Source organism: Hypanus sabinus, chromosome 29 (genome assembly GCF_030144855.1).
Source record: "Hypanus sabinus isolate sHypSab1 chromosome 29, sHypSab1.hap1, whole genome shotgun sequence".
In the NCBI taxonomy this organism is placed as follows: Eukaryota; Metazoa; Chordata; class Chondrichthyes; order Myliobatiformes; family Dasyatidae; genus Hypanus; species Hypanus sabinus.
In genome coordinates, this window is record NC_082734.1 from 33,185,067 (window position 1) to 33,200,526 (window position 15,460).

The 15,460-nt window shown below is 46.3% G+C and overlaps 1 protein-coding gene across 1 annotated transcript; it reads right to left on the reverse strand.

Annotated features, from left to right (window-relative positions):
- Positions 1–292: 292 nt before the first annotated feature.
- On the reverse strand, positions 293–10,983 carry LOC132382821 (perforin-1-like). Its single transcript, XM_059953274.1, has 2 exons — positions 10,696–10,983; positions 293–2,332 (listed from the first exon to the last, which is right to left on the reverse strand). Exon 2 carries the CDS (start codon positions 2,293–2,295, stop codon positions 592–594), a length of 1,704 nt encoding a protein of 567 aa, XP_059809257.1. The 5' UTR covers positions 2,296–2,332; positions 10,696–10,983; the 3' UTR covers positions 293–591.
- Positions 10,984–15,460: the final 4,477 nt, after the last annotated feature.

A 15,460-nucleotide genomic window follows, 5' to 3' on the forward strand; every position in this document is an offset into this window, starting at 1 on the left:
ATTCACTACCCTCTAGCTAAAGAAATTCCTCCTCATCTCTGTTCCCAATGGATGTCACTCTATTCCAAGGCTGTGTCCTCTTGTGAATACCTGGTGATGCCTTGGGCTCTGTGGTGTAAATCGTGATGTTGAACTCTGTGGCCCTCTGACTCCTACTCCCCTTCCATGGTCCGTACCCTTCCTCCCCCATACACCCTCTCCCTCTCACGTGCTCCGCCCCAGGTTCGTGTCCTCACCGCCCCGGAAATCCCCATCCCAGCACACCATAATAACGGTTCACACCAAGAGGATAAATTATGCTGAGTGACATTTATTGCAAAAAACACACAAGGTTGAACAAACAAAGCAAGAGGCAATCAAACAATTTCATCTGTCAATTTGTACCTAAAGTATCTCCTTGCATAGCCTTCTGTGCCCGGGGAGGCATCTGATGTAGAGAGAGGGTATTTGTGCAGGACGGATGGGGAGAGCAATGGTTGCCATGTCGAGGTGGTGAGAGGGTCAAGGTCAGGAGAACTGGTGTAAGAGAGGAATCCTCGAAGAGTGAAGAAGTCATACGGGGCAGCTGGGAGCAAGCTGAGTGGACAAAGTTCAAGGAAAGATAACCTTCAGGGAGGGGATCTCTGAGGAAGAGGATTGGTTGGCCCACAGGAGCCCTTGGAACCCAGGCCCTCCTTCACTTGGGGCGTACTGATGGCAGGTGGGACCCTGCAGGTGGGAGCCACAGGTGAAGGACAGATTGTAGGTGACCTTGCCATACTTGAGGTAACACGTACGATCCTTCGACCCAGAGGTGAGGGGTACCACACAGGTCCCCAGGGCTTCGTTCCAAAGATCATCCTCATCGTAGACGGTCAGGGTGAATTTCAGGTGACTGGTGACCAGAACCTCACCCAGGTCCAGTCGGGCTTTCCACTGGGGGTTGTTATTATTGTACACTATTGAGGTCTGAGCTTTGACCCGCCCATAAGAGACCTTCACAAAACCATCAGTGCCTGTAAATCGGTCACCCCAGAGGTCGAAGCCCCTCATGACAGTGACCACCAGGTGCCCCATGCCTTTCTGCTTGGCACAGCAGAGACGGTCAGTCCAGTTGTTTTCTGGGCAGAGGCAGGAGCAAGGATCAGAGGCACTCTTGCTCTTGCCTGCAGGGCAGGTTGCTTTGGAGCAGTCCGGTGTCTGGGCATTGGCCAAGATGTACTCCGAGAGATAGAGCATTAGCTGGTCTCGCCTGTGGTCGTCATCAGGAAGCAGGTAATGAATGGGGTACAACTTGTAACCGATCAGCCCTGGCGATTCTGTCAGGCTCTTCAGCCAGCTGGTGAAGACAGTGGGGTCAGAGGAGAAGAGGGTGTCTGTGTCCCCAATGGAGTGACCCCCTGAGGTTTCCGTTAGCCTCTCGTTGAAGACCTGGTGGAAGCTGCTACCATGGCTGAGGGAAGAGGCCTTACCCTTACAGAACGAGGCTTTAGCTGAGGCCTTTGCTGCCGCGATCACCTCGTAACTGGCCTCTACACTTAGACAGTCCTTCACTTCCTCAACAGTGAGGCCGTCTGCTGCAGCCTTGCAGGTGCGGATGGCCGTCAAGTCCTTGAAGGAGCCCCCCAGCTTCACCAACTGGATGTAATGTGTTCCAAAAGTCTCCACCAGTCTGCGGTAGTGGTGTCGGGCACCCTCGTAGGAGGTGTTAGTGATCCGGCCCAGGTGGGCAGAGAACTGGGCTGACAGGGGTGGAGGGTTCTTCAGACGGTAGCCGTACAGATTACATTGGAAAGTATGGCTGGTGAAGCTGTAGCGATCTGATTTGGCCTTGTGGCTGGCGAAGGACATGGCCTTGGATTTGGAGCCCGCCAGCCCCACACTGACCGTTTGTCCAGGTTGGGGCTGAAGGCTCAGGTCAGCACGCCAGCTGACGTCCAGACTGGAGTTGATCGACTCAGCCAGCTCGGAGACCGAGCGGAAGAGTTGGCTGGACAAGGTCCGGCTGCAGCTGCGCTGAGCACGCCAGTCCACCACGGCCAGGGGGAGGCGCTGCCGTTCACCTGCCATCTGTGAGTTTGTGCAGAGGGTGCAGGTGCCGTCCGGGCGCTCCCAGCTCTCCACGTCCACCACGTAGGCCCCCTTGGCACTCAGCGTCACTATATCGAAACCTTCTCCAGCCAGACTGGTCCCAGGTACAGGGGACGCGGACTGGCACTCACTGGCACTGCCCGTATGGCAGACAGCTCCTGCGCCCCCCAGGAACAGGAGCTGCCACAGCAACACTCCCACTCTCCACCTTATCCTGGATTCCATCGCTGTGTCAACAGGGCTCCCCTCGATCGACGGAACTCTGTAGGTTAAGAGGAGAAGGAGAAAGTGATGAAGGGAAAGGTAAACTTAGGTAGAGGGATAGGTAAGTGGAGGAATGGATTAAGGAGTATGATTAGCTTATGATCAATTACCTTATGTTGGTTGCTATACAGCCAAAAAGGGAACCTTACCCAGCAACAAGTGATGTACCAGACATTGTTCCCTCATAGCGTTAGACTTAGGTCTAAATAAAGAATTATCTGGTTGCACAAAGCATTTTTGAGGTATAGTATAACTAACTAGTGGAAGGACAGCATGGGAGGGGGTGGTAGAATGCTGGAGAGTAGGGGCAGGTGTCAACATACGGAACTGAGCCTGTATCCATGCTGATCTTGGCAGAAATAATTATCACTAACCAAGAATGATTTTACACCTAATTGTAACTTACCATGTGATTGAAACCATTCTAAAGCTGTATTAACTCGCGTAATTACAGTATTTCCTGTAATGGTCAACATTATAAATTGTGTGGAATTGTGTTTGGGGGCGGGCAGTGTCCGCACTGTCTCTTTGGGAGATCAGTCTGTATCTTTCCCCACAGCATGCTATGAATAAGAAGTGAAGTTTGACGAAGGATCGCTTGTTTTATGGTTTTATTGAACTTGTGGTACCTTGTGCTATTGCATCGGGTGGATCAGCCTTTGGCAAAAGGTCACCCTCAACACTAAACCCCTTGAACAGGGGTCCAAAGCATCATCCCTTCCCAATGAAGAGTCACCCCTTCACCAACCCCTCTCACCCTGCCCCCAGACAGTGGCCCCAGCTATCCATGACCCCTCAGCACATTAGCTGTCCATCCACGGCTGTTTAGAGAGAGGAAATATTGGGGCAGTTACAAAAGAGGGGCAGGAAAGCCAGAGCAGAGAGAGGGGCTGGGGAGACCATTACGGAGAGCGTGACCCTACTTGACATGAGTGGAGGAGATGAAAGAGTCACCAAATGGTTACAGCTCGGGGAAGGCCAATCCCGCCCTCCAGTCTGTAGCATTTCTGTGCAAGGGCAAACCCACCTTTCCCACTCCCCAGCCTTCCCCCACAGCCCAGAGAATTCCTCCCTTACCACCGTTTATCTGGCGCCCTCTTGAACACCCCGACTGAAGCAACTCTCCTCGCAGTGAATTGCACACCCCAATTATTTGCTGCCGAAGCAAAACTTCCTCAGTTACCCTTCATCTCCTCTCTCTGGTCACCCTGAGGTGGTGAGCTCACGTCCTCGACCCTTCCACTGATGGGACTCTCCCCACAGCCCAAGTCCTTGATGCCTGGATTCACTCTCCCACACATTCTCCAATGGCTTCACGTCTTTTGTCATCTTTCTTCCAGAAACTGACTCCAGTGTTTTACAGAACCCCATCCCGACTCCTTGCCTGGTAGTCCGAGATTCAATCGAACATGCCTTGTTTTCAAAACTTTCTCATCATATTTGGTGGACTGCTCTCCTGTACTCCCGATCTCTCTGTCCTTGTTGAAGCAATGTCCCTTCACTTGTTCTCATCCTTCCCACTAAAATGTAACCCTTCACATTACTCATCATCATACAGTATCATTCCAGCAACACCCTCTCTCTCATTCTCCCCCTCTCTCTCTCCTCTCTCATTCTCTCTCTCTCCTCTCTCTCTCTCGCTGTCTCTCGCACTTTCTACCTCCGTATTTCTTTCTGTCTCTTTCACTTTCAGTGTGTTTTTCTCTATTTCTCTCAGTCTTTCACTCTCTGAATCAGTTCCTCTGTCTCTTTCTGTTGGTCTCTCTCCATTCCCCTCTCTCTCACTTTCTGTCTCTGTATCTCTCTTTCTGTCTCTTTCACTCTCAATCTGGTTCTCTCTATCTCTTCTGTCTCTCTCCATTTCTCTCTCTCTCTCTCTCCCTCCCTCCCTCCCTCATGCTATTTTGACAAGACTGTTCATTGTGAGTCAGGCACCATCTCTGTTCAATAATCTGTATTATGAAAAGCAGCGGTCCATGTCCTGACCCATGGAAACTCCACGACCCATCTCACTCCAGTCTGATCAGCCTTCAGCCACTGCTCTCTGCCTCCCACCATTACACTAATTCTCTTTGCACACTTCTGTAGCCCCCTTTATTCGATTTTGCCGATGAGCCCATTTATCAAGTACCTTTCCGGAATTCTCTGCCAGTGCATTTCTGGAAGTCTCTGACATTAGCAACGGGACCCTCATTGGCCGCCTATGGGAAGGTGAGGGAATGTGACAAACTCGTTAAAATGAACGGCCAGGCAGACTTACTGTGGGACAAACTGATGAAGATGAACGGGGAAGGAGTGAGCGGAACCAAGTGGGGAGGAAGGCAAGAGATATCGTAGGGAAAAAGGGAATTGACAATGAAGGAGAGATGGATAGGGATTGTGAGAGGGCGAGGGACAGGTGAGGAATATAATCAGAATGGGAGAGAGGAGGAAGGGAGAGTGAGAAGAGCAGAAAGGAGAGAATAGAGAAGTACAAGAGAGAGACAGAGAATGAGAAAACAGATAGAGAGAAACAGACAGGAAGAGAAGAGAGAGACAGAGTGAGAAGGAAAGACGGAGAGAACAGGGAAAGTGAAGAAAGACAGAGAGGAGAGAGGAAATAGGGAAGAGAGAGACAGAGGGATAGAGAGAGCAAAGAGAGACAGTGAGGAACAGTTGGGCAGAAGAGAACGAGAAGAGGGAGGAAAAAGACAACGAAAGAGAGAGAGAGAAGAGAGAGAGGAGATACCGTACGCAGCTACAAAGACAGGGACAGACATTCACACAGACAGAGAGAGATGGAGAGAGACATAAAGAGACAGTGACAAGAGACCAAAAGCGGCCTAGTTGAGGGAAGTATCTGGTGTGAGAAGTGCTAGTCTTTGGCTCGAGAGTTTTCGGCAAGGAGGCTGAGGGAGGAGACTACGCCAGGCACAATTGGAGAGGGTGAAGACATGACCGCTAAGCTGATTCAGTGAGCTACGTGCATGATGTGGGAGGTCAGGGACACTGATGGTGCCCCCGGCTGCTACAGCTGTGGAAAGTGTGTCCAGATTCAGCTTCTGAAGGAGCATGTTGCAGCACTGAAGAAAGAACTAGATGACCTCAGGTTTATCTGTGAAAACGGGAGTTTTCTGGACAGGACCTACAGTGAGGTCGTTACACCGAGGATACTGGAAGAGAGAAAGGGGACGACGATGAGGACAGAAAGGATGCTTGAAGTACAGGAGACCCCGGGGGATGTACCTCTCAAACAGGTTCACCCACTTGGAAGCTGCCAGGACAGAAGATACTGCCAGTCTGAGAGGCGGACAGGTCTGCGAGCCGAAAATTGGTGCAGAAGCAGAGCCGAGGAGTCAGACATCAGGAAGAGCCGTGGTAGTAGGGGACTCCATATTAAAAGGTACGGAAAGAGGTTTCTGCGGCAACAGGCGAGATTTAAGGATGGTGTGTTGCCTCCCTGGTGCTAAGATCCAGGACAACATGGACCGATTGCAGGGAATCCTCAAGGGTGAAGGTGAACAGCCGGAAGTGGTAGTGCATGTTGGCACAAATGACATCGGGAAGAAGAGGAAGGACATTCAGAGAACTCGGAAGAAGGCTGAAAAGCAGGACTTCCAGGGTGGTTATCTCTGGTTTGCTTCCAGTTCCTTGTGCTGGAGAGGGCAGGAACAGGGAGATAATGGATCTGAATGTGTGGCTGAGGAACTGGTGCAGGAAGCAGGGATTTACATTCTTGGACCACTGGGATCTGTTTTGGGGTAGGGATGAATTGTACAAAAGGGACGGGTTGCATCTTAATAGGCGAGGGACCAGCATTCTGGCAGACAGGTTTGCCACTGCAACACGGATGTGTTTAAACTAAGTAGTGAGGGGGAGGGGATGAACTGAAAATATAAGGATGGAGTTAAAGGGAAAGTGAAAATAAGAAAAGTTAAAAAGGACAACAGAATCAATGGAGTAGAAAGCTCAAGAAGAGATCATACAGTATGGCCAAGTGAAATAGGAATTGATATGAAAGGAGAGGGGAGTAACGAATTAAAAGTGTTATATATGAATGCACGAAGTATAAGGAATAAAGTAGATGAGCTTGAGGCTCAGTTGGAAATTGGCAAGTACGATGTTGTGGGAATAACAGAGACATGGCTTCAAGCGGACAGGGCCTGGGAAATGAATATTCAAGGATATACATCTTATCGAAAGGACAGTGACTGGCAGAGGGGGTGGGGTGGCTCTGTTGGTGAGGAATGATATTCAGTCCCTTGCGAGGGGGGACATAGAATCAGGGGATGTAGAGTCAGTATGGATAGAACTGAGAAATTCTAAGCGTAGAAAGACCCTAATGGGAGTTATCTACAGGCCCCCAAACAGCAGTCTGGATGTAGGGTGTAAGTTGAATGAAGAGTTAAAATTGGCATGTCGCAAAGGTAATGATACAGTTGTCATGGGGGATTTCAACATGCAGGTAAACTGGGAGAATCAGAATGGTACTGGACCCCAAGAAAGGGAGTTTGTGGAGTGCCTTTGAGATGGATTCTTAGAACAGCTTGTACTGGAGCCTACCAGGGAGAAGGGAATTCTAGATTTAGTGTTGTGCAATGAACCGGATTTGATCAGGGACCTGGAGGTAAAGGAACCATTAGGAGGTAGTGACCATAATATGATATGTTTTAACAATTTGAGAAGGAGAAGGGAAAATCGGATGTATCAGTATTACAGTTGAACAAAGGGAACTATGGAGCTATGAGGGAGGAGCTGGCCAAAGTTCAATGAAACAATACCCTAGCAGGGAAGACAGTGGAACAACAATTGCAGGTATTTCTGGGAATAATGCAGAAGGTGCAGGATCGGTTCATTCCAAAGAGGAAGAAAGATCTTAAGGGGAGTAAGGGGCAGCCGTGGCTGACGAGGGAAGTAAAGGGCAGTATAAAAATAAAAGAGAAGATGTATAACATAGCAAAGATGAACGAGAAACCAGAGGACTGGGAAACTTTTAAAGAGCAACAGAAGATTTTAAAAAAGGCAATACGCCAAGAAAAAATGAGGTACGAAGGTAAACTAGCCAAGAATATAAAGGAGGATAATAAAAGCTTCTTTAGGTATGTAAATAGCAAAAAAAAAATTAAGACCAAAATTGGATCATTGAAGACAGAAACGGGTGAATTTATTATGGGGAACAAGGAAATGGCAGATGAGTTGAACAAGTACTTTGGATCTGTCTTCACTAGGGAAGACACAAACAATCTCCCTGATGTAATAGTGGTCAATGGAACTAGGGTAAAGGATGAACTGAAGGAAATTTATATTAGACAAGAAACGGTGTTGGATAGACTGTTGAGTCTGAAAGCTGATAAGTCCCCGGTGCCTGATGGTCTGCATCCCAGGGTACTTAAAGAGGTGGCTCTAGAAGTCATGGACGCATTGGTAATCATTTTCCAATGCTCTATAGATTCAGGAACAGTTCCTGCTGACTGGAGGGTGGCTAATGTTGTCCCACTTTTCAAGAAAGGAGGGAGAGAGAAAACAGGAAATTATAGACCGGTTAGCCTGACATCAGTGGTGGGAAAGATGCTGGAGTCAATTATAAAAGATGAAATTACGACACATTTGGATAGTAATAGAAGGATCAGTCCAAGTCAGCATGGATTTATGAAGAGAAAATCATGCTTGACTAATCTTCTGGAGTTTTTTGAGGATGTAACTATGAAAATGGACATGGGAGAGTCAGTGGATGTAGTGTACCTGGACTTCCAGAAAGCTTTTGATAAAGTCCCACATAGGAGATTAGTGGGCAAAATTAGGGCACATGGTATTGGGGGCAGAGTACTGACATGGATTGAAAATTGGCTGGCTGACAGGAAACAAAGAGTAGCGATTAACGGGTCCCTTTCGGAATGGCAGGCTGTGACCAGTGGGGTACCGCAAGGTTCGGTGCTGGGACCGCAGCTGTTTACAATATACGTTAATGATTTAGATGAAGGGATTAAAAGTAACATTAGCAAATTTGCTGATGACACAAAGCTGGATGGCAGTGTGAAATGTCAGGAAGATGTTATGAGAATGCAGGGTGACTTGGACAGGTTGGGTGAGTGGGCAAATGTATGGCAGATGCAGTTTAATGCAGATAAATGTGAGGTTATCCACTTTGGTGGCAAGAACAGGAAGGCAGATTACTATCTAAATGGAGTTAAGTTAGGAAAAGGGGAAGCACAACGAGATCTAGGTGTTCTTGTACATCAGTCAATGAAAGCAAGCATGCAGGTACAGCAGGCAGTGAAGAAAGCTAATGGCATGCTGGCCTTTATAACAAGAGGAATTGAGTATAGGAGTAAAGAGGTCCTTCTGCAGCTGTACAAGGCCCTGGTGAGACCCCACCTGGAGTATTGTGTGCAGTTTTGGTCTCCAAATTTGAGGAAGGACATTCTTGCTATTGAGGGAGTGCAGCAGAGGTTCACAAGATTAATCCCCGGGATGGCAGGACTGTCATAAATTGGAAGATTGGAGCGACTGGGCTTGTATACACTGGAATTTAGAAGGATGAGAGGGGATCTGATTGAAACATATAAGATTATTAAGGGATTGGACACACTGGAGGCAGGAAGCATGTTCCCGCTAATGGGTGAGTCCAGAACTGGAGGCCACAGTTTAAGAATAAGGGGTAGGCCATTTAGAACTGAGATGCGGAAAAACTTTTTCACCCAGAGAGTGGTGGATATGTGCAATGCTCTGCCCCAGAAGGCAGTGGAGGCCAAGTCTCTGCATTCAAGAGAGTTAGATAGAGCTCTTATAGATAGCGGGGTCAAGGGATATGGGGAGAGGGCAGGAACGGGGTACTGATTGTGTATGATCAGCCATGGTCACAGTGAATGGCTGTGCTGGCTAGAAGGGCCGAATGGCCTACTCCTGCACCTATTATCTATTATCTATTGAGACAGAGAGAGTGAGAGAGACAGATAGAGAGAAAAGGAAGACTGAGAGGAAGACAGAGAGACAGAAAGAGAAGAGAGGGAGGGAAAGAGACGGAGTGAGAGAGAGAGAAAGTGAAGACAGATAAGAGTGAGAAGCTAGAAAGAATGAATAAAAAGTGAGACAAAGAGAAAAGAGGCAGAGACAGAAAGAGAGAGGTGACAGAGTGCGAGAAGAGAGAAACAGAGAGAGCGAGACAGAGAGAGAGGAAGACCGAGGGAGACAGACAGAGAGAAAAAGGGGGTGAGAGGAGAGAGACAAAGAGAGCAGGGTGAGGGAGAAAGAAAGAGTGAGAAAACAGACTGAGAAGAGAGACAGAAAGAGAGCAAAGAGAGAGACAGAATGAAGACTGAAGAAAGACAGAGAGAAGAGGGAGACGGGGGAGACAGGGTGAAGGTGACAGAGGGAGACGGGGGAGACAGGGTGAAGGTGACAGAGGGAGAGTGGGGGAAGCGAGGAGAGAGAGTGGAGAGAGGAAAGAGAGACAGAAAGAGAGAGGAGAGAGAGAGAGTGGAGAAAGAGAGCAGAGAGAATGGACAAGAGAGAAGAAAGAAAAGGAGAGACAGGGAGAGACAGACAGAGATCAGATAGAGAGACAGAGAGAGGATAGAAAGGTAGAGAGAGACACAGAGACAGAGAGAGATAGAAAGGTGGAGAGAGACAAAGAGACAGAAGAGAGGGAAGAAAAGAGAGAGAGGGAGGGAAAGTGGGGTGAAGTGAGAGGAAGGAGAGAGGGGAGAAGGAAAGAGAGAATAGAGGAGAGAGAAGAAAGAAAAGGGGAAAAACAGGGAGAGTGGGGACAGATATAGACAGAGAGGGAGAGAGAGAGTTGAGAAATGGAGAAATGAGAGACAATGGAAAAGAGAGAGGCAGAAAGAGGAGGTAGACAGAGGGAGATACAGAGAGGGGGTGAGACAGAGTGAGGGAGAGAGAGAGAGAGAGGGGGAAAGAGAAGAGAGACGTAGGAGAGAGAAGAAAGAAAAGGGGAGAAATTGAGAGAGGGAGACAGATATAGACAGAGAGAGAGATATAGATAAAGGGACAGGGAGGAAGAAGGTAGAAAGAGAGAGGGAGACAGCGAGAGACAGACAGACAGTGAGAGACAGAGAGGGAGAAGTGAATGAAGGGAGAGAGATGAGAGAGGGAAGAAGAGAGAGAGAGAAACTGAGGAGACAAAGACACAGAAGAGAGAGTGAGATGGAAATATTGGAAAAGATGGAACAAGAGGAGAGGAATATCAAAGAGGCTCAACGAACAATTCCAGAACTTTAGCTCTCTGCTCACAAGGGCACCCAAGCAGGTGGGGTGGGGATGAGAGATGGAGGAAGGGTAGTTCTGGCTGTCTGGGGCTGTGGAGGAGGGTTTGTCTGTGGCAAGCAGATGCCCTCTGACCCCAATACTAAGACTGAGACCTACCTGATGATGATCTTTTGGGAACTTCAAACCCACCGGCTCACCCAGGCCTCTCCTTCTGGAATCTGTATTGACCCAGTCAGTCAGCTCCGAGCTTATGAAGGCAGAGACTTGTCATTAAGGGAGGAGGGGCTGTGATCAGACCACAAGGCTGTGGCCTGACCATGACGATACGCCCCTAATAAATGGAACATGATTCAACAGCAAGGGCCAGTTACCATGTTAACACCATCCCTCCATCATTTCACGAGGGGGAGAGGAGAGGAAAAGCTGGAAGAAATGGGCTGGAGAGACGAGATGGTTAAACGAAGAGGGTGGGGATGTTTGTGCCAGCAGCCATTTTGTTATATCAGTGAGGTTACAGAAAGGGAGCATGGCAGGGAGAGAGGGAGAGGGAGGGGGGAGAAGGAGAGAGGGGGACCAGGGAGAAAGACGGAGGTGGGAGGGATTGGTGGAGACAGGGAGACGGACAGGGAGTAAAAAAGAAGGAAGGGGATGGAGTGAGTGTGAGAGAAAGGGTTAGATGATCACAAAGATGAAGTGCAGGTTGGTTTAGATGATGAAGTCCTGCTGTCAACGTGCCAATCAGGCAAATTTGAGAACTTTCCCAGCTTATTCCCCACAAGCTCTCAGCAGTTCCTGCCAGACTCCAGACCCTTACAGCAGCCAGTAAAAGCTAACGATATGTACGTGGGGGGGGAGGGGGGGAAGGAACCGAAGGGGGGGAGGGAGGGGCAAGTCATATGGTCACAGAGAAAACATGTAACACACACACACACTTGAACCTGAGTTACAGCAGCTAGTAAAATCTAACAATTCACCCACATCAGTGGCAAACCGATGCCACATGTTCTCCAAGCTTCACCAGCAGAACTGTGTTCGGCATGTCAGGAGGCGCCACCCTCGATTCTCTAAACCCCATCCATAAAGATTACAATGTCAATAACAATACCATTTAGCGAAATGAAGTTGATTTTCAATTGTCACATTAAACTTCATAACTTCTGAACAATTTTACTAAAATGCTTTACTTATTTCAATCTGTCTGTTATCCTTTTATTCAAATTAAAACAATTCCTTTTTTAAAAAATGTCCATAATTATTGTAACGAATTCATTAATAAATTAACATTTCTGCTCAAAATAGCAATGGCACAGAAGAGAATGTGTTTTCAAAGATTATCATCAATTTGGACACATGTTCTTAAAAAGAATTGCCATCCCTGATCTAGAGACTGAATGATACATAAATACTGGTGACAAACCACTCTGACACCCCCTCATCATGTCTCCATTACAGAAAGAGCTCAGCATCAGACTTGACACTCACTGAGTGAGAATGTCACACCTTGACTCATTCTTCTGACCCGTGGGTGACAGTCTGCACCTCTGCTCTGAGCAAAACAGCACAAAACACCGTCTCATAAGAGGAAGCTGCTCAATAGAACACATCACACGCAGGAGTCTGCTGAAACAGAGCTGGGTGTGATGTGGCCTGCAAAACCAACCAGGACCAGAGTGCAGTGCTGCCGGATAGATAGAGTGAATTCAAGGAGGCTTTTTCCACTGAGTCTAGGGGAGAGAAAAACCAGAGGTCATGGGTTAAGGGTGAAGGGGGAAAGGTTTAAAGGGAACATTGGCTTCTTCACGCAGAGAGTGGTGGGAGTGTGGAATGAGCTGCCAGATGAAGTGGTGAATGCGGGCTCACTTTTGAGATTTAAGAAAACTTGGACAGGTACATGGATGAGAGAGGTTTGGAGGGATATGGCCCAGGTGCAGGTCAATGGGACTAGGCAGAAAAATGGTTCGGCACAGCCAAGAAGGGCCAAAAGGCCTATTTCTGTGCTGTAATGTTCTATGGTTGTATGATATTTAATCGTTTTTGGTGAAATCCTGGAGCTGTGACTGTTCTGTGAAATTCCTCTTCGCTCGACCCATTGACCCTGCATACCCTACTGTAGCCTCCCACCAGTTCACAGATCCTCATTCTCTCTCCAGCACTCATTGTTTGAGCATTGTTCACCAAGAAAATAAAAATCTTAGATCTTTTGAAGAGTGGTATGTTGCTTGTCGAACCGGGCCGTAAGGTCGATAAGAACGGATCGAGCATTCGCACAATAAAGCAGAAAGAACTGCATCTAAAGGCAACTTGTTCAATTTTTCATTCTGCATGTTACTTAGCTCAGAATGACAGACCATACTCTGATCACTTTGGCTTATTGGAACTTCAAAAACAATGGTATTGACATTGGAATTGGACTGCATTCTCACATCAGTGTTACAGAGATAATTAATCACATAGCCATTAATATGAAAAAGAAAATTTGCCAGCAGATAAATGGCAAATTTCTGTTCTCATTGCTGAATCAACAAGCCTGAGCACTAAGACCACCCTAATAGTTTATTTGAAATGTGGAAGTGATAAGGAAGTTTATGTTTTTAGATCTAATTGAACTGTCTGATCAGAAAGCTGCCACTATTGCTGAGCATCTACTGAACTGTCTCAATAACCATGGGTTTGATGACTCTTACTTGAAACAGAACCTTGTAGCATTTGCTACTGATGGGATGAGCGTAATGCTTGGTGTCAAATCTGTGTTGCTACAATTCTCAAGGAACATTAGCCTGATGTGATAATTTGGCACTGTCTTAATCACAGATTAGAACTTGCAGTAGGTGATTTGGTGAGAGAAGTTCATTTTCAATCATTTATGGACAAATTGAACTCTGTTTACAGTAGATCACCTCTAACTCAAAAGGGACTGTCTGAATGTGCCCCTCAACTAAAACAGCAAATTTGTAAAATAGGCCGCGTTCCGGGCACCAGGTGGGTAGCTAGCTCGTTTCGAACAGTTTCAGCATTGTGGCATAATTATGAAGCACTGTGTTTTCCTTTTGAAAAAGCAATGAAGGACGAAAGAAGACCTAGAGCAACAGAAAAACCTATGAAGCTCTGTTGAAAAGACTCTCTTCAGAACAGTTTCTTTTGGACTTAGCTCTAACGTATGACATGTCGCATGAACTTGGTTTACTGTCGGAGTGTTTACAGAAACGCACTACTACGATTGTTTCTGCAGACAAACTGATCCAACAGAGCATAAGATCACTGCATGGACTGAAAGAGCAAACTGGTACAAGAATTCTAGAAGCTCAAGAGGCAGTTGAAAAGGGGAAGTTTGGAGAAATTACCTTAACAAGCAACAACAAAATTGTCTCTATTAATTATCTACAGTTTCTTACTAGTCTTATAAACAATTTGCAGCACGGTATGTTCACAGCAATTCCTTGAAAGGTTCTCAAACTTCTAAACCTCAGGTATGTATAAATCCCCTGTTTTATTCCCCACACTGAACTGGGCTCTAAAAAAGGCACAAATGCCACCCAGTTGGAAGGAAGCGATAATCTCAGCTATACCGAAAGAAGGCAAAGATAAAATGGAATGGAAACCAATATCTGTTCTTAATGGAGATTATAGATTATTTACCTCCATCGTGGCCAAACGATTAGAGGAGTTTCTACCCATATATGTAATGATCAGACAGGTTTTATACGACAGCACCAGACTCAAGACAATATACAAAAGACACTTCACATTATGGATCATATACAAAAAAATAAAATCAAAGCAATAGTGATAAGCGTGGATGCTGAAAAGCATTTGATTCGGTTAATTGGAATTTTCTTTACAGAGTTTTACATAGATTTGGTTTCCAAGACACAATTATTAAAACTATACAGACACTATATGACAATCCTACTGCTAGGATTAAAATCAATGGATATTTATCAAATAGTCTTACCCGAGAAAGGGGCACGAGACAGGGTTGTGCATGGTCACCACTACTCTTCGCGTTATATCTGGAACCATTACTCAATACATCAGACAAAATGAAGATATCAGGGGAATTACTATTAAAGGGACAGAGCATACATTGGCTTGTTATGCGGATGACATCTTGATCTATCTAGGGCAACCAACATACTCTTTACCTAAATTGATGCAATCCTTTGAACAATATGGTCAATTATCAGGATAGAAGATCAACATAGATAAAACCCAACTACTTTCATATTACTACAGCCCACCAAGAGAAATTGAAAGTCGATACCCCTGGCCATGACACACAGAGTCTTTCAAATATTTGGGCATCATTATGCCAAAAGATTTGGCAAAATTATCAGAATGTAATTATCAGCCTTTATATAAAAAAATTAAGGAAGATGTGGCAAGATGGAGCCTGATCCCTTTTTTCAGTCTCTGTTCAAGGACTGAGTCTATTAAAATGAATATACTGCCCAAACTGTTATATCTCTTTCAGACCCTACCAATTGAGATTAATCAAAATCAATTCAATGAATGGAACAAGATGGTATCAAGGTATATTTGGCAGGGTAAAAGGCCTAGAGTTTGTCTCAAAACTTTGCAATTAGCAAAGGAAAAGGGGGGGGATGGGGCCTACCTTCTCTTAGAGATTATTATTTTGCAGCACATTTGAGAGCTGTGATATGTTGGTGCAACCCATCATATGACGCTCAATGGAAAAACATTGAGGAGCGGATACTTCCCATCCCCATACAAGCAAATTTGGCTGATAACAACCAGCAAAGGTACATAAATACTATTGATAACCCATGGGTGAAATTGACTCTTAAAAAATGGAAAACTACTATAAAAGAATATAATCTAGAGGGAGATATTGCAATTCTTAAATTCTTAATCATATTTTTTGGATCTGCCCTGTTATCAAAAGCTATTGGAGGGGGATACA